We start from the raw sequence: 18,943 nt of genomic DNA, 5'->3' as shown, positions 1-18,943 counted from the left end.
GTAGAACACTTTGAGTATACCAGATAATTAGTGGGCCCCATGTGATTTTAAAGGCAATATGGTTTTGAGATGAGAGGTAGAAGATGACATAGTTGCATCAAATCAGAAACAGTATCCTGGAAGTATACTGTTATGTTGGATTAAACAATGTATTTGTAAATTTCTAGACTTGAAGCCAGGAAAACCTTCAGTTTGTGAAAGGCAGGAGATTTAATTGGTAATGAGAGAGGAGATGGTTTCAACATGGTGTTGTACAGGGACTGGGATTTTTCTGGGCACATACTGCTGCTTGGATCATATTTAGATGTAGTAGAAGAGTTTTGATAAGCTATGTTTTTGATGAAAGGGTGGGTTAAGTTAGTTGAGATGTGTACTTTAATAGATTTAAAGTGCAGGATGAATATGTGTTAACTGTCTTGGGAATTTATAAATACAGTATTTTGTTTAGCATATTAATTAGACTACATAGGCTGGGCATGGTGGCTGATACCTGTAATCCCAGCACTTTGGGAAGCTGAGGCAGGTGGATCACCTGAGGTCAGGAGGTCAAGACCAGCCTGGTCAACATGGCAAAACCCCGTCTCTACTAAAAATACAAAAATTAGGTGGACATGGTAATGGGTGCCTGTAGTCCCATCTACTTGGGAGGCTAAGGCAGGAGAATCGCTTGAACCCTAGTGGCGAAGGTTGCAGTGAGCCGAGATCTCACCATTGCATTCCAGCCTGGGTGACAGAGTAAGACCCTGTCTCAAAATAATAATAATTAGACTATATAATTTTCTTGAAATTGTGGTTTAGTAGTCATCAAGGGCCAGGAAAGATTTCATACACGAGTTATACACAGAAAGTGACTTACTATGACGTTAATTATTTAACTTAATGTCTTCCTATTGTTAGTCCTATCATTACACTGTAGCCTTGAAAACTATTTCTGTTATTTTGAGAGAAGTAAGAGCTGAAGTTTTCTGTGAAGGAGTATACTGAAAAAACTTTAAAAACTTGGAACTCTCAACTGCCAGGAATTTTAAGAGCAGCTATCACAGAATGCCAACTTGGAAGAGCTAACATTTGTTAACCCCAGAAAGCTGTTGTGAACTCCATTGCCAGTCAAGTGGCTTTTAAACCCAAGATTTACTGGAGCTGAGTCTTATAAGACTGAGAAGCTGAAGTAAATAAAATTGAGATAGGAGTCAGTAAGGAACAAGCAGTTAGTGTTGCCTAGGTAGGTAAGGGAGTAGATAGAAGTGATGAGGAAAGAAAAGCAATAGGAGCTGGGAATCAGAGGAGAAAAAACTCTGCAGTATTGTTTTCTACACGAGCATAGTAGAAGAGCACCATAGTACTGCGAACCGCAAATATCTGAGACAGGTCTCAGTTAATTTACAAAGTTTATTTTGCCAAGGTTGAGAACATGCACCCATGACACAGCCTCAGGAGGTCCTGATGACATGTGCCCAAGGTGTTCAGAGCAGTTTGGTTTTATACATTTTAGGGATACATGAGACGTCAGTCAGCATATGTAAAATGAACATTGGTTCGGTCCAGCTGGAAGCAAAGGTGAGGCAACCTGAAGCAGGGAGGAGACTTCCAGGTCATAAGTAGATAAGAGACCAATGGTTGCATTCTTTTGAGTTTCTGATTAGCCTCTCCAAAAGAGGCAAGCAGATACGCATTTATCTCAGCAGAGGGGTGACTTTGAATAGAATGGAAGGCAGGTTTGCCCTAAGCAATTCCCAGCTTGACTTTTCCCTTTAGCTTAGTGATTTGGGGTCTCCAAGATTTATTTTCCTTTCACATTTCCTCCCTTTTAAAAAATCTTTTGGAGAAAGCATATTTAGAAGAAAATGAGTCTCTGGTCTCAAGTTTCGTCTGATCTCTCATGACTAGGATGGTTTATTCCTTGACGGATAGGTCCTGAGTTATTAGGAAAGCTCAATTTTAGCTGGTTGTGAAGTCTCATGTCCTGTGAAGAGAAAACAGGGAGGAAGGGAGAAAAACAACAAAAAACAAATCCTGGAAAATTTATATAGGCCACATTACCTGAAGTCCATATGTCAGTAGGCAGGTATTAAACTGGCTGATGTATGTAACTAAGTTGCTGTTCTTTTCTTCTGAAGTTTAAGTGTCTAGCTTCAGTTCTTAGGGCATTAAGAAAGCACAGCTTAGTTTTCAGTGACTCCAAATTAGGAAAAATGGGGGAAAAAAGAAGGGAAAGAAATTGAAAACATTATTTTGAAGACTTGTAGCCAAGAAAAGTTTGCATTCTGTCTAAACTATAGAAAATAATAAAAATTGAAAAATATTAGGCAGGACTAGAATCTAACAACAGGTATACTATAGTTTTTGAAACATAATTTCTCTGTCTCCGGTTTCTCATTTTCACTAAAGACAAATTATGGTAGGACTGATTTGCTTTCTTCTAATTGGCCAGATTGTTTGTATATAGTGCAGCAAGAATAATTATTTTGTTACATAGGCTTTTTTTTTTTTTTCGTGACATAGTCTTGCTCTGTCACCCAGGCTGGAGTGCGGTGGCGGGATCTCGGGGGTGATCTGCCTGCCCTGGCCTCCCAAAATGCTGGGATTATAGGCATGAGCCACTGCGCCCTGCCTACATAGGCTTTTAAATTGGCTTTGATGGAACTTTGTTCCATAGAAATAATCTCAGGTAAGACTTTTTAAAAGCCAAGCCCAGCCATGGATTTGTACCATCAAATACCTGTGAATTGGGTGAATTCCTCTCCTCTTGATTCCAAGATAAACTTGGGGCTCCTGGGCCTGTCAGAAAGTGACATTCTTTACTTAACAACAGGTCAGAAACCCTGTACAGGGACTGTGTAGATAAGGTGTGAGGCCAGTTTTCCCAAGGGGCTTTCCTTGGCTCTGTAAGTCAAGTTTGATTCCTTAAAGGAAAGCACACCATTCCAGTCAAAGCCTTGGTAAAATAACTAGTTTCTCCAATTGTGTCCTGTTACAAATGAAAACAGATTCTTATTGCACTTATGCAAATAACTGCATTGCCATAAATTAAGAATACTCACAAATAGTTTCCAAATTCTAGAGAAATCAGGTAGAGAGAAACAAATATGCTCCAAATTTTGTTCATAGGAGTCTACTGAATTGTTAGAAGCTGTCAGTAGTGCAAAAGAAAAGTTTCTTTGAAAAAAACAAAACAAAGGATCAGCAACATTTTAAGCAAAAAGTCAAAAAGATAACTTCAGTCTTCTGTTAATTCAGTCCATGCAGTTAATTCCTGTTCTGTTTGATATTCATGGATGTTCCAGCTCTCTGTGAGTCCTGGAAGTTTTTCTTCTATTTTGATGTCACAATCTCCAATCAGAAACATGCATTCAAGAGCACCTGTTAGAGTTTTATAGCTGATTATAAAACCACCTTCTAAAGAGGACCAAAAGAAGGTAACAATTGTCCATGGATGACAAAAGTTTTAGGGTAGCCAGAGTCAAAGACACAGTTGACAAGGAAATTTGTTACCTCTGTGGCACACAATAATTATAATTATTATTGATAATGTACATTAAGTCATATCAGAATTATAGGAGTTTCTCATAATTTTAGGACACATACTAATAACATCTCTACAAATACAGACCAAGAAAACCAAACACCATTTCTTATTTGAAAATGTTTCCTGTGTAATTTTTTTTACTAAATAAGCCAAATTATGTCATTTTTTGAACTTTATAGGGAACCTAATGTCTTAAAGAATTAATTAGGTCAAAAAAAGACATAATTTATCATTTGATTTTGGAAAGTTTGTCAAATATCAAAGGTTTAAAAAACTTCATACTACAGGTCATTGTAAAATAAGTCATTCATTTCACCAAAGTGATAACTCAGAAGAAGGTGAAAACCTTCATTCTTTGAGAGAGGAGACTTAATTCTCCAAACAATAAGGCCTAATAAAAACAGCATGAAGCCAATTCAATTTATTTTTAAAAGTTTATAAACAGTCTCCAAAATTTTAATCTTGACCATAAGATATAACTTCCTTAAGCCTTTCACAGCATTTATAACCTTTATTAAGGAGTCAGTTCATGCTTCAACAAAACCTTGTTAATCTGACACAGGGGCCCATACGTTGGTTTTGCATTAGTGTGCCTTTGATATGAATGATTAATTTATAGAGAAGCTGAACTTATTTTCTCTCTCAAAATTGGGCCTTCCAATTTCACATGCCCGCCTCTTCTGTGATAGTCCCTGGGCCTTGAGGAGTTGAATAGCTTTAATTTCTGGCCTTGTGTTTTAGAAATGCAGTTTATTTTGATTGGCATTTTCTACGGAGCCTGAAGATGAGGCTTTAATTGCTGTCAGTGTTTATGATTTAGTAGGACTTGGTGTCCTTTTTAGACCCAGAAATCAAAGCCATGTAACTCAATGGCACAGGTACTTTGAACATATAGAAAGATACATGAACGTTAATAACCTTAATTAAAATTTTTTTTTTAATTTCAGTTTTTTCCCCAAGCAAACCAAACTGAATCATAATGGCATAGAATTGTTTCGATAAACCATAAAATCTGTTAGACCAGTTACTAAAAGGCAACAGAAAAGACCTGCACTGCCAGAATATTATGTTGGAAGAAAACATCTCCTTTGGATATTCATGAAAACATTGTTAGCATCAGGCCATAACAAACAGAACTCGAGGAAAAAACCTTATATGAGCTGAAAATGAGTTGAAAGAGAGTGTTACAATTTCACACCCTTTAAAAGGAGAAAGAAAACTGAAAACAGTGAGATGCAATAAAAGTTGAAGTTTGGGTTAGAAAAAAATTAAAATCTCTTATAATTTATTAAACGTGAATCAATAACTTAAGAAAATTTCATTGTTTTAACCAGTGATTTAGTGTGTGTGTGTATATATATATATAGACATAATTTTTTTTACATCAAGTCCGATCATCTCTAGAAAGACCATTTTAATTTCCCTTTAATTATATAAAAGTTCCTTTGTTCTTTTTTTTTTTAAATAAATCCTCTTATTGTGTCTTAGACCATTCATGACATGCTTGGACTCTGTGGTTTGTCCTGACCATCCTCTTTCTTAAGCAGTCATTTTATTGTAGGACTAAATTTACCATATAAGAGTCTTTCTCATTATTTCTTTTTAAGCTTTCTTACCAACACAACCCTCTTTATTTTTACAACTTTCTTTACATGTCTCTTACTTCCTGGTTCCTTTTACCTTCTTTTATACATGACCTAAATAAGCATTGAATTAGACAAAAATTGTTCACCTTTTTAAAAAGGACACACTTTTTTTAAAAAAAAATTTTTTTCTACAATATATTTTATTGAAATATTTATTATTTTAGTATAACTTTAGATTCTAAATTATGATGAGTTTGTCTACAATTATCCCATTGCATTTACCTAATTATTTTAATTGTTTACCTAGATTATTTATGAAAACTGTAATGGTCATCATTTAAAGTTACAGAACCACCATTGCAAAATCATAACTGAGACAGTGAAAAAGATCTGACCTAACTCACCCCATCTTGCTTCTAACCTCCAAGCTGTCCTCATTCATTCCTGGGCATAGGCTGAACTAACTTCGGGAGGAACTTGGTTTATAGTTTAGCTTTGAAACAAAGGCAATAACAGCCTTTTCCCAAAACAAACCTTACTGCCTATGGTCTAGACTGCCTAAAGCCACAAGATTAGAAGTTATGATAATCTTACTAACTTCAAGATGTAGCTATTTTCATTAAACCAATATCAATGTCTTATTTATTAACAATTACGCAAGCAAAGATCATTCTGTTTGGGGCTGAATTTATGGTTTTTAATCCCTATGCCAAATTTTGACATGTTAATAGTATTTTGCAGGGATAAGTATGAAATTTCTTGATTAATAAATGCAAGCAAAAATATATTTTGGCAATTCTTAAGATATTTCTGATATTACTTTACCAGTAATTTTAAAGCTAGCTTATTTATTAAAGATTTTATTAAATTATGTAAACTTGAAAAAGCATTTGACGAGTCTTCTCTTTTTTCCTGATGAAGTATTTGATTCAAGCATTTTTATTTTCTTAAGCCAATTAGTTAGAGCTCTTTTATATATTTTCAGTAGTGAAACATTGTGTACATAACACATAAATACATAGACATATTAGGCATGCTGATAGAAGTACATATTATAGATTCATAAAAATTTTAATTTCCTACCTTAGACTTCAAATTCTTAATAACCTTTTTCACTACCCTAGGCAGTTGTCAGCTAAATAGCCTTTAATTTGCATGTTAAAGGAAACAACTCAGGTGAAAATCAGATAGCAAAATTTACACCATAAAGTGTGGAAAGAAAACGTCTAGTGTGCTAAGAGGGAAATTAAAATGGATTTAATTGCCAGTTAAACATAAAGCTATGGAAATTATAAAGGCATTTTAAATACACACACACACACACACACACACACACACACAGATCCTATAGCTTTTACTTTGGAACTTTACCCATGAGATAAATACAAATTCACTGGCTCGCAAAAAACAAAAAACCTGTTAGATCCAAACAGTGGTTTTTATCTTAGTAGAAAAATAACAGCAGATGTAAAGCAGCCAGAAATGAAAGACACAGAAAGAGAACGTAGCAACTCTGTAGTTTGTAAGTCGACCTTAGGGTTCTTTTTCTTTAATGTAAATGTGCACAAAGACCATGTTACTTCCGTTTTACATAAACTCTGGCAAGTAGTGGTGCCATAAAACCTATGGAGTGCTTGAAAGGGGATCATTCTCCTCATTCTTAGAATGTTTCCCACTTTTTCTTAAAAGGAGGAACTGAGTTGTGGCCTAGGGTTTTTATGTGTGGATGGATGTGTGCTGCTTGTGGGCAGGACTCCACAGTGTGTCACCACTGAGTTGTTTCCGCCCTCTTACGTGTCTTGGTTTCTCTCTCCAGAGGTCCATGACCTCTGAGAGGGCTCAAAACATGGGATGATCAGGACTTATGTGTGTTTCCTGGACGAGCCTTTTTAAAAATTAATTTTTGTTGGGGATTTTCTTGTAAGGCCACTGCACGTTGAGGGAGGTTAACCCCCTGTACACTCCCATTAGGCCCCCGGTCACCCAGGGGCACCTTTTGGCTGGGGGGAGCAAAACACCCTTTCTCTTTGGAGCTGAGAAAACTCAATCTGTCATTTACCTGCAAAAACAACAGTTCAGTTCCTCACACAAATGTGCGCAGAAAAGCCAAACAGAGATTAATTTTGGTAGAAAAGGCAATAGAGAAGACCCTTTAGAATGCATCTCTGAAGTAGAATCAGGATCTTTAACAACTTCGTAGGAGAAAAAACAGCCAAGACCACTTCCTGTAAACTGTGCTCAGCCACCCCTAACTTGTAGCTCTCATTCACCATTACACACACCAAGGTCAAATCCTCTCGTGGTATAAGATAATCTCTGGTACCCCCAAGCCAAAGAAGTCAGGTCATGGAATAATATGGAAACAGAGGTTTAGACTTAAGAAGAATCTGCCCATGACTCTTGAAACTCCACAAGGAAAACAGAACACTCTAAAAGGGGTGAGTGGTGTCTTTGTTCTGAATTCTTTTAATGGGTTCAAGTCATTAGAAACGTTCTCTAGATTTTTTGGTACTACAGATGGCAAAGGGGGAAGGAGGTATAGGGTGGAAGAAAAGTAAATGAAAGAACATTTGTTTTTTTAAGACAGTAAGCAAACACAGAAACCAAGCGCATGGATTTTTGTTTTTGTTTTTTTTTTTCTTTCCTCTTTTGCAGCTGCAAGGAATTTTAGCCAAATTAGAGAGGTTTTGTTACCCATAATTTGGAATTCTCAGATTTGACCAAGTCACGTAGAGTTTGTCCAATCTGATGGGAGAAAGACCAGAACAAACAAACAACAAAAAACCCAACAATATGATCACTGACTGCGCTAATGGTAAGGAGAAATTAAGACCAGCTAGCTGTTAAACTTTAGCCAAGACAAAACCGCAATTCAGGTACTTAACCCAGGGATAGGTCTCAGGCTGAAGACTGCTCTCTACATCCTAGAAGCAGGAAAAAAGTCAAACTCATCTTCCCTGCTAGGAGTGAGCTCAAACTCTGTAAAGGAGTTACCTTCTGTCCATCGCTATGTAAGCAGGAAATCTTGCTTTCCTTGTTGGAAGCAAGTGAAACTCCAAAAAAAAGGGAGTTGTATTGCAAAATAAACTTTAGGTCTCCACCAAATTTTGGGAGATCAGGTTTTATCTGGAGGGGATACTCACAGACATCAGCAAATAGTACTATTGGTTTGAGCCATAAAGTTAGCTCATGCTGGTATCAAGCTCCGATAGGAGATTTGTCAAAGGTCAGGGTCACCTCCACTCAGAATCCCTTCATGGTCACCAAAATGTGAACCCCACATATCTGAGACAGGTCTCAGTTAATTTAGAAAGTTTATTTTGCCAAGGTTGAGTACACGGGCCCATGACACAGCCGCAGGGGGTCCTGAGACATGTGCCCAGAGTGGTCAGAGAACAGTTTGGTTTTATACATTTTAGGGAGACACGAAACATCACTCAACATATGTAAGATGAACATTGGGTTCTGTCCAGAACTGGAAACAAAGGCAGGACAACTTGAAGCAGGGAGGGGGCTTCCAGGTCATAGGTAGATAAGAGGCAAATGATTGCATTCTTTTGAATTTCTTACTAGCTTCTCCAAAGGAGGCAGTAAGATATACATTTATCCCAGTGAGCCAGAGGGGTGACTTTGTATAGAATGGGAGGCAGGTTTGCCCTAAGCAGTTCCCAGCTTCACTTTTCCCTTTAGCTTAGTGATTTGGGGCCCTCAAGATTTATTTTCCTTTTACAGTACAAAGCCATCTTACCCAAGAACTTTCAGAATACATAATGGTAAAATGAGAGGAAAGAGGTATAAGTACACTAACCCTAAAAGAGGGTCACTGTTTCCACATGTGTAGAAGATGTTTTTCCAGAGTTTTAATGTAAGTTTGTAATAAATGATTATATCTATTATATAAAGATACTTACATACTCAGACTCCTTGTTAGTTCCCTTTTAAATGCATTTTTAAAAAGCTTTATATCAGTGATTCGTCTGCATACACTTAAATTGGAACACTTCAGCTGTGACCTTGGTAAAAAGATCAGAGGTTGTCCTTGTTTCTAACTTAAGTTTAATTCGTTCATCTCTGATTTTTCACTCTTGTTAATGACATGTCCAACTTTCTAAACTGATTCTTCCAAAAGGACAATTTTATGAATCTTTAGAACCTGAATGAAATGAGTGTTAGCTCATAAGTATTTTCTTCCTGCTGCTTGTCCCCATTTCTGCCTTCCCTACTCCAGGCAAAAATATTAGTTTAATATTTCCTATTCCACTTCTTAATCTTTTTGAAAAAATAATACTTTACATGGAGAAAAAAATGAAATAGCATGAAAGGGTAAAAAATAGTGTGAAAGGGTAGAAAATCATTTGGAACAGTCAAAAATATGGGTATACAGTAAAAGGTAAGTTTTCCTCTTTCTTTTGGCCCCCACACACTCCCCATCCAACTCATTTTCCCTCCACAGAAACAACAACCACTTGGAGAGACCTACTTTAAAAAAAAAAAAACAACAAGCAAACCATGGTGATCAGAAAATATAACTTTCATTAAGCTGTAAACAAGAAAGTGTGCATAAACATAAGCCATTTTTACAGTAGTCCAATCATAATTTTGTTTTTCTGCTTATCTAGTGGCTCACTTAAAAGTGTCAAAACTAGGCAATTGTATAACTTCTTCCTGGGACACAGTTTGTTTGGTGGCAGTTTTGGTGTGTTTTTTGGTGTGTTCCATTTATTTGCCAGCCATGTTCTGCTCTCCCAAATGAAGAATATTAGTGTTTCAGCAAAATATGGGATTCGAAATTAGACAAATCAGTATTTGAGCTCTGTTAATGTCACTTCTTAGCTGTATAATCCTGACATTTCTTTTAATTTCTCTGACCTGTAAATTCCTCATCTAAATAATAAGGATAATAATAGTTACTTCTCAGGTTAATTTTAAGGGTTGATTGTAAATTACCTAGCACAGTGCTAGATATGGTAGGTGCTCAATGAAAACATTAGTTCCTTTTCCCTTTCCTTTTAATGATATATTGTGAATACAATCTGAAGAGATTGTTGAAGTGGGACCGCTGTTGCAGGAAAGAGATCTTAGGTAAACTTGAAAAGATAAAATTTTCTGTCTCTATGTAAACTAAACATTATTCATTTGTCATTTTTTATTTAGGAAGTTCCAGATAGAAATAAAGGCTATTCTTTAAATCAAGAGGCAATTTTAAAAGCTTTATTTAGGCATAGAGTAAAATTTTCAGGGCAACTAGCTAATAGGGAATAAAACAGGGTTTCTCAGATCAGGCATTGTTGACATTTTGGGCCAATAATTATTTAGGATGGGGAAAGGGAGGCTGTCCTGTGCCTTGTAGAATGTTCAGTGGCATCTCTACCTCTACTGACTAGATGCTGGTATCACCCTACCCCCAAGTGTGACAACCAGAAGTATTTCCAGACTTTGCCAAATGTCCCCTGGGAAAACCACTGTCTTCGAGCATTGCTTAAAAAGAACACATGTGGGAGGGTTTCACATTTACTGTAGCATAATGAAAATGAAGAGTAAATGTTATTCAGATGCTAAAATAGGATACCTTTTTTAACTGACATGTAAATGACTTATGGCAGTAAAAGAGAAGGTATTTACAAGCGACAAAGGAATCTACAAAAGATTATCTATTGATTCAGTGACTTTACAGGGGCAAGATAAATAGGAGATGTATCCTGTTTGATTATGTGATGTGGTTCATAGCACTTTTTAAAAATTCTTATGAGACAAGATTTGTCTCTTGTCCAGGCTGGAATGCAGTGGCATGATTATGGCTCACTGCAGTCTTGATCTCCAAGGCTCAAGTAATCCTCCTCCCTCAGCCTCCAGAGTAGCTAGGACTACAGGCGTGTACTATCACATACAGCTAAGTTTTGATTTTTTGTAGAGATGGCGTCTGTGTTGCCCAGGCTGGTCTCGAACTCCTGGGTTCAAGCAATCCTCCCAACTCAGCCTTCCAAAGTGCTGGGAGCCCCCATTCCTGGCCCCCATAGAACTTTTTTTTTAAAGCTATTAAACACATTTATCCTAACCTCCTAGCTATTCTATAACTAAAATGCTGTGTGATGTGAATTTCCTTTTAGAGCAGTCATAACCCTGCATAGACAGCAAGATTCTATATAATCAAATGCATTTTAGGAAAATGTAATAACCAAAACTTAGGTAAACATGATTTACCAGAGTCCCTTCATTTCTAAAATGTTCACTTAATTGAAATTTGAATTTGTTATGTATAGATTTTTAAAGACTCTTTCATGGTTATAAACTCCAATCTTAAAATGGAAGAAATCAGGGCAAATATGTGTGGTAGTCAAGTGTGGACTCTAGTGTTGGACTCCTTGAATTCATATCTTGTTTCTTCTCTTGGCTAACTTTTAACCAAAGGCAAATTACTTAATCATGCTAAACTTCAGTTTCTTTTCTGTGATTGGGAAAATATTATGACTATCTCATAGTATTGGCTCTTAGGATTCAATAAGTTAATCCTTTTACTGTATTTTGGCATAATATTTGGCACACTCAGTAAATGTTTTTCATTATCTTTATTTTAATTGAAAGCTTTGTTGTATTGCTAGAACTCATAGGTTTAATGCTGGTTGTGCCCTGCTTTGAGAGTATACACAAATATACTTCTAATTTAGAGTTATTTTTATTATAACTCTGGTTGCCTAGTCCCAGGAATTGTCTTCTACCTAAAAGGGACAGCATAACAGAGCAATTTAAAATGGGATATGTATGGCCATCTATTGTAGATACCTGGATTAATTTGAAGGAAGTTGGACATCTGTTTCAGATACTCAGTTTAAAGAAACTTCAGTTATACATTTCTTGCCCTCCTTAACTCCTCTGTCTTTCATCTTGAGATTTCACCTTTGCCAGTCATGATAGTCCTGTTAGGAATGAGAAACTAAGCTGTATCCTAGAGTCTCATTGAAACAATGGGAGCCCCTCTTGGAAGTGTAAGATCTCTTCAGTCACATACCCTATTTTCTCATTTCCTGAAAGGTGGTTAAATTTCCCTGATTTATGTGGAATAGAGCCTCAAATCGTTACCTGAGGGCTCACAATGGAGAAGGCTAAGATCAAGGGGCCTAGAATATCCTTGGAAATTTCTTGTATATCTGTTCATTGCTCTTTAGACTTCACATATATCTATTTCGAAGTGCCAGTATCTAAATATCAAATCAAAGCAGGTTGCTTGTTCTTTTCGTTCTAGGCAGAAAAACTAATGAAGCAAATTGGAGTGAAAAATGTGAAGCTCTCAGAATATGAAATGAGTATTGCTGCTCATCTTGTAGACCCTCTTAATATGCATGTATGTATCTTTAATCTTATTTAAGATTTTTTTAGAGGTGGGGGTGGGTTCTAGCATTTTGTGTCAGGGGTCTTAAAGATCACGGCCGGGTTCTTTGATTCTCTAGGCTGAATCATAAGACTCGGCATATAGTTGTATTCCTGTATATGATTTATTACACTGAAAAGATACAAAGCAAAATCAGCAAAGGGAAGGGGGCATGGGATGAAGTCTGAAGGAAGCCAGGCACAAGATTCCAAGTGGAGTCACATAGTGCTTAATTAGTGCATCAAGTTGTGACAACACATGTGCAGTATTGTCACCAGGAAAGCTCACGGGAGACTCAGTCCCCAACATATTTATTGGGGGCTGGTTATATAGCTTTCCTCTTCCCTTAAATGTACCAAAATTCTAGACTCCCAGAAGGAAAATGGATGTTTCACCATAAACCATATTGTTTGCACAAACAGTTTAGGCACAGTGAGCTGTTCTTGTCAAGAAATTGTGGCACTCTTCTGAAATCTAAGTTTCCACATGCCAGCCAAGGGCCAATCTTGCAAATATGCCTTTCTAAGGACAACAGTCTCAGGCCTACTTTGTTAACTCTTTTCTGTACACATTTGTTTAGTAAAACTTTTATGTATTTGCCTTTGTGGTATATAAAGCGTTCTGCTTTAAGTCACGTGGATTTTTGTTTTATAGAGTTTAAACCTTAATTTTCATAATATGGTATGATAACACAGGATACTAAATCCCAGGTTTTCCATTAATGGCCTTGGCAAATGATTTCCTCTTTGAGTCTCAGTTCCCTCATGTATAATCTAGAGCTAATAATACCTGCTTTACCTACTTCATAAGGATTATTTTGAGGATGAGATTGATGTAATGTATAAGATCCTATATCAATATTTTGTAACAATAAGTATACATTTATAAATTCTATAAATAGGAAATATTTGCCTAATACATTAATGTTATATTGCTATAAATAAATAGAATGAAATAGTCCCATCTCCATATCTAGAAAATAAAAGTCTGCAATGTCTTAATACCTGTGTATACAGAGACATACACACACCCTAGAATTAAGCCTGCATTTGAATTTGGTTTATAGATTTACAATGGTACCTTCTTGGAACCCTGCCTATATTAATTTCTGAATAAATCTGTACTAACAGACTTAGTTTTTTGTTGCTGTTACAATGAAAGTTATTTTTTTTTTCAGATCTGGCTGCTGGTTTGCACCTTCCCTTTTGATCATTTTTTTTTTACATTTTGAAGGAAATGAATCTATTGTAAAGTATTGCTTCTGATTGGCCCCAACTCCAGCTCCTTTCAGGACAAGTGCCAGTCCTTTCAGGACAAGTTGAATCAGGTTTTTCTTGTCTATTTTGAAAATACGTATGCCCTGTTTTTATTTATAAAGATACTTCCTTAAGTTTGAACATAGATGTAATTTTTTTTTTTTTTTTTTTGAGACAGAGTCTCACTCTGTCACCTAGAATGGAGTGCAGTGGCATGATCTTGGCTCACTGTAACCACCGCCTCCCAGGTTCTGGCAATTCTCCTGCCTCAGCCTCCCAAGTAGCTGGGACTACAGGCACACACCACTACACCTGGTTAATTTTTCTTTTTTTTTTGTAATTTTAGTAGAGACGGGGTTTCACCATGTTGGCCAGGCTGGTCCCGAACTCCTGACCTCAAGTGATCCGCTCACCTTGGCCTCCCAAAGCGCTGGGATTACAGGCGTGAGCGACCACACCTGGTCCATAGGTTTACTTTTGATGGATAAAATTCAGAAGCTATGTTTTGTAAGACCTTATTTCTAAAATTAATTTCTGTGATGCTTGACAACATCCTGTATAAAATAGGTACATTCCTGATGAGCTCTTTCCCATCAGCCAGTGCTAAGTTATGTCTCAGCTGGTTCTCAGTATTCTTGGGGCAGAGTATTTCCTCCTTACAAGTGGAATGAATTTAGCTTATTAGACCTTTGCAGATTTTTGAGTACCTGACTTACAGATTTTTAATAGTAGATAGTTGACTATTAAATTCCTTTTTCCAGTTTCATAGCAGTTGATTTCATTACTGCTTGGAAAAGTCTTTACTTATGTTAATATATGATTTTAACTTATTTATGTATAATTATCAGATTAACATTTGTAATTTTGGGAGCGTTCTTTTTACTTTAATGAGTGTACATTTGTAGTAAAATTCATGTTGACCTTAACTTTTGCCAGGTTACTTGGAGTGATATAGCAGGTTTAGATGATGTCATTACGGATCTGAAAGACACAGTCATCTTACCTATCAAAAAGAAACATTTGTTTGAGAATTCCAGGCTTCTGCAGCCTCCAAAAGGTATGGTAAAGGTATATATTCGCCTAAAGCATTAAAATCCTAGAAAACATTGAAACTTTCTGCCATTGTAGAACTAGTTTTTGTGAAATCAGATTCTCAAGAGGATGCTGAGATCTAGGTGAACAGTTTCTTAAAATAATTGCTCATTCTTCAGCTTCTGAAATTGAGATAAACTTTTTCCCTGTATTTACATGTTAAAATACTTGTTAAAATAATCTCCTTCAATTTCTTTTCTCTTACTTCCAAGTAAATTAAAATTTGGAAAATCAAGATTAAAGAAAGATTCAAAGTCATAATACAAGTTTTTTGTTTTGTTTTGTTTTGTTTTCAAGCCAAGACATTTTTTTCTTGTTTCACAGCTCCAACGATCTTATTTTTAGAATGTAATGATTCTTTTTCAGGAAATATTTATCTGCAGATGAACTAGAAATTAAATATTTAACTTTGATGGAGATGTTTGCTTATTCAAAATCACTTTGAAAGTCTTGGAACTCAAGAATTGAATGTGCTCATAACTGCATCATTAAGTGTAATTCTTGTTCATTCAAATATTTCTTTTTTTTCTTTTCTCTCTTTTCTTTTATTTTTGAGATAGGGTCTCACTGTGTCACCCAAGTTGAAATGCAGTGGCATGATCTTGGCTCACTGCAACTTCCGCCTCCCAGGCTCAAGTGATCCTCCCACCTGAGCCTCCTGAGTAGCTGGGACCACAGGCATGTGCCAGCACGCCTGGCTCTTTTTTTATATTTTTGGTAATGATGGTGTTTCACCATGTTGCTCAGGCTGGTCTTGAACTCCTGAGTTCAAGTTCTTCACCTGCGTTGGCCTCCTAGGGTGCTGGGATTACAGGCATGAGCCATTGTGCCCAGCTAGTGCAAATATTTCTGTCATGCTTAAGGCTTGTTAAAGGTGATTCGGATGGAGTGTACATAATTTACAGTGAGAGATATATGTGTGTGTTACTATGGCGTTCAGATCCAAATTTCACAAGATAGCTTATTTTCATCTAGCAGAAACTCTTATCTAATGCATTGCCAAAACTATATGGGTTTGATATGTTGTTAGTCAAGACTTAAATTATTAGTCACATTGATTTTTCAAAAAAGTGGATCTTTAAAAATATCAAAATAGCATTATGTATGTTTAAATTATAATGCTTATAATCTTTCTAAATTTGCAGCTATATCAATAAAGTGCATTAATTTACATATCAAAGGTAACTGAAGCCTGTACCTGTGCATTTTTATGAACTACATAATTTTTGTTTCTGGTAAGTGGAGGATGACAGTTAACAGCAAAAATGACATGTTCTTTTATTATTAAAACAACAAAGCTATTAGGTATTTCTTTTTGTTCTCTGAAATAACAACACTGCTTATAGTTTTTCGTAACAAAACACTTAGTTTATTGTGATTTCCCTCCTGCCCCCAAAAAAACTTTGAATGATTGTTTGAGCCCAGATCAAAAATGTATGGCTATAGTTGGATTAGTTAAGTCTTTACTACCCTCTTCCAGGTTATTTGTAGTCTGAACAAAAAATGACTTTTCTGCATTTTTAGTTCTCAATTTGACAATGCTAGTGAATTTAGGAAAGTAAAATACCTTTTATATGCTGTTGGAGAAAGCTTCTTTTTTTATCAGTGTTATCTTAGACCAGGTAATTGGGTGATTTCTCCAGTTGGACTTGGTTTAAAGACCCATTTAGCAGAGTGGATACCAAATTATGCAGGGAATACTTCAAAAGTTATATGTAAATTTGCTTCTTATTTGAAAGCATTGTCCAATTTAAAAGTTACATGAATATTTTCTGATTATATAAAGTTTTGCTATTTGAACTTTTTTACCTTTATGTCTGGACAATTTTTAATCAAGAATAACAGTTTTGAAGATCATTAATTTACTTTTTGACCCTCAACATAAATTGGATATTGGTGTATAGAAGCAGAGTGTAAAATCAGATGCATCCTTATTTGTTCCATTTTGGGACTGGAACTAGGTTACCTAGGTTAGAGTTATTGACAATTTTATGTTATCCTTAGACAGTTTATTGCTATCTGAGCTGAAAGTGATCACTGCTTCACACAGACTACAAAAAGATAATTGGAGAGTGACTGCAGTATCCATGCAGTGCATGAGGTCATATGTAACTATTGTGTATAGATATAAAGTTGAAGCTAATGCACACCATGATGCAGCTAATTGGTGACAGGGAAATGGGGGCACACATAAGATATTGACGGTTATATTAAAAAAGTGATTTTTTTCCCTCAAACGTCTAAAAATTTACAACAGTTAAAATTCCAGCAAAATCCATCTGAATACCATATGGCTTCCTCTGTAAACTTTCTGAATTCTGTATTGTTATTTTGGTATATAAATTTTATTATATTTGTGAATGTTATACTTCATGTTTTGGTGCATTCTTTAAATTGTGAATAACCTAAGGAAAAAAATAATTTTAAAAATAGATTTTCTGTTATAAAGACCCATATTCTTCTCAAGTACTTTATATTTAAGTAGATTTAATTTATATAGATGTGTATTTTTGCACCATTTGGATAAATTTTATATTAAAGCCAATAAACAGTTGTCCAAAAAAGAAAAATAGTCACTATTAAGGTGGAATATTTGTCACAAATGAGGATTATCTCAAATTTAGATTTGTGTATCCCAATACTTTTTTTGTTCCTTATCCTTTTTTTTGGAGACAGAGTCTTACTGTCACCAGGCTGGAGTGTGTAACCATAGCCCACTGCTGCAGCCTCCTGGGCTCAAATGATCCTCCTGCCTCTGGGTCCTGAGTAGCTGGAACTGCAAGGCATGTACCACCATGCCTGCCTAATGTTTTAATTTTTTGTAGAGACAGGGTCTCACTTTGTGGCCCAGGTTGGTCTTGAATTCCTGGGCTCGTTATCCTCCTGCCTCGGCATCCCAAAGTGTTGAGATTACAGGTGTGAACCACTGTGCCCATCCTCTTCCTAAATCTTTTATTTGCATATAGCACTTACTAAGTAAAGCCATTACCAAAAACATCCGTCTTAAAAAGGGGTTTAAATTTTTAAGCCTCTATAAAGCTTAAGATAATAAACACAGTTTTTATTTGTTGAAGTTGGTTATAAAAGTATCAGATTAAGCTCAAAGAACTAATTTAAAGGTTGCAAAGCTAATAATAAAAGCTAAATGCCTCACATTCATTGCAATACTCATTTGTCACCCATCATAATTATTATCACTGTGGAGACCATTTTAGGAAAGTATATAGACAAGGTGCCACTCTAAATAACGTTATCTGTAGACTCACTGATAATTTGTCAGACAAGCCAATCTGAATTTTAGTGTAACTTTTTTTTTTTTGAGACGGAGTCTCGCCCTGTTGCCCACCCCGGAGTGCAATGGTGCGATATCGGCTCACTGCAACCTCTGCCTCCTGGGTTTAAGAGATTCTTCTAACTCAGCCTCCCGAGTAGCTGGGATTACAGGCGTGCACCACCATGCCTGGCTAATTTTTTATATTTTGGTAGAGTCGGGGTTTCACCGTATTAGCCAGGATGGTCTCGATCTCCTCACCTCGTGATCTGCCCATCTCGCCCTTCCAAAGTGCTGGGATTACAGGCGTGAGCCACAGGAATGGGGATAAAGCAGTTTACTGAATAACTATAAGGCTAACACACTTATGTAACTACTACCCAGGTCAAGAAGGGAATATTGACAGCTTGTGTACCTTCTCTGTTACAGCCTGTCCCCAGAAAGTTAGGATAGCCAAAAGCTTTCTTCGCATATTTAATCTTTAGGCACTCCAGACACTCATAACTGCTCAGTTAATAACACTAATTGTAATCCTTGAAGAGGAAAAACTTAATCCTGCTAAGAAGTAACAAAACCGAACTACTAGAAGGGAAATATTCCAAGTGATAGATGAATAATTTGAATCAAACACAACATTCTAAAATCTCTGAATATGTTTATGAAGTGGTAGAGTAGCCACAAAGTCAACAAAATATGGAGGCTTTTCCATAAATACTTTGTTCTAAAAACCTTGAAATTTAGTTTTTAAGAAAGTACCAAGTGTAACAATATAAAAGCCCAGAGATTTAAGTAACATGTGTATAAAAGTTTTATAATGGATATGCATTCTATATTAAATTATGTGAT

General features: G+C 36.1%; 1 protein-coding gene across 8 annotated transcripts in view; it reads left to right on the top strand.

Moving 5' to 3' along the window:
* Positions 1-18,943, top strand: part of ATAD1 (ATPase family AAA domain containing 1) — an 88,519-nt gene that overhangs the window by 36,248 nt on the left and 33,328 nt on the right. For 6 of the 8 annotated variants that reach the window (XM_019035318.4, XM_019035317.4, XM_055353213.2 and 3 more), the window contains 2 exons: positions 12,353-12,451; positions 14,671-14,791. In XM_019035318.4, coding sequence (XP_018890863.1) covers positions 12,353-12,451; positions 14,671-14,791 — 220 coding nt within the window. Of the gene's footprint in view, positions 1-7,767; positions 7,928-12,352; positions 12,452-13,786; positions 13,806-14,670; positions 14,792-15,971; positions 16,062-18,943 lie in introns of those variants that run through there. The other 2 variants (XM_055353217.2, XM_055353218.2) reach the window with 2 other exon arrangements.

This window comes from Gorilla gorilla, chromosome 8 (genome assembly GCF_029281585.2).
Source record: "Gorilla gorilla gorilla isolate KB3781 chromosome 8, NHGRI_mGorGor1-v2.1_pri, whole genome shotgun sequence".
NCBI classification, from domain to species: Eukaryota; Metazoa; Chordata; class Mammalia; order Primates; family Hominidae; genus Gorilla; species Gorilla gorilla.
This window is presented reverse-complemented; position numbering and strand designations above follow the sequence as displayed.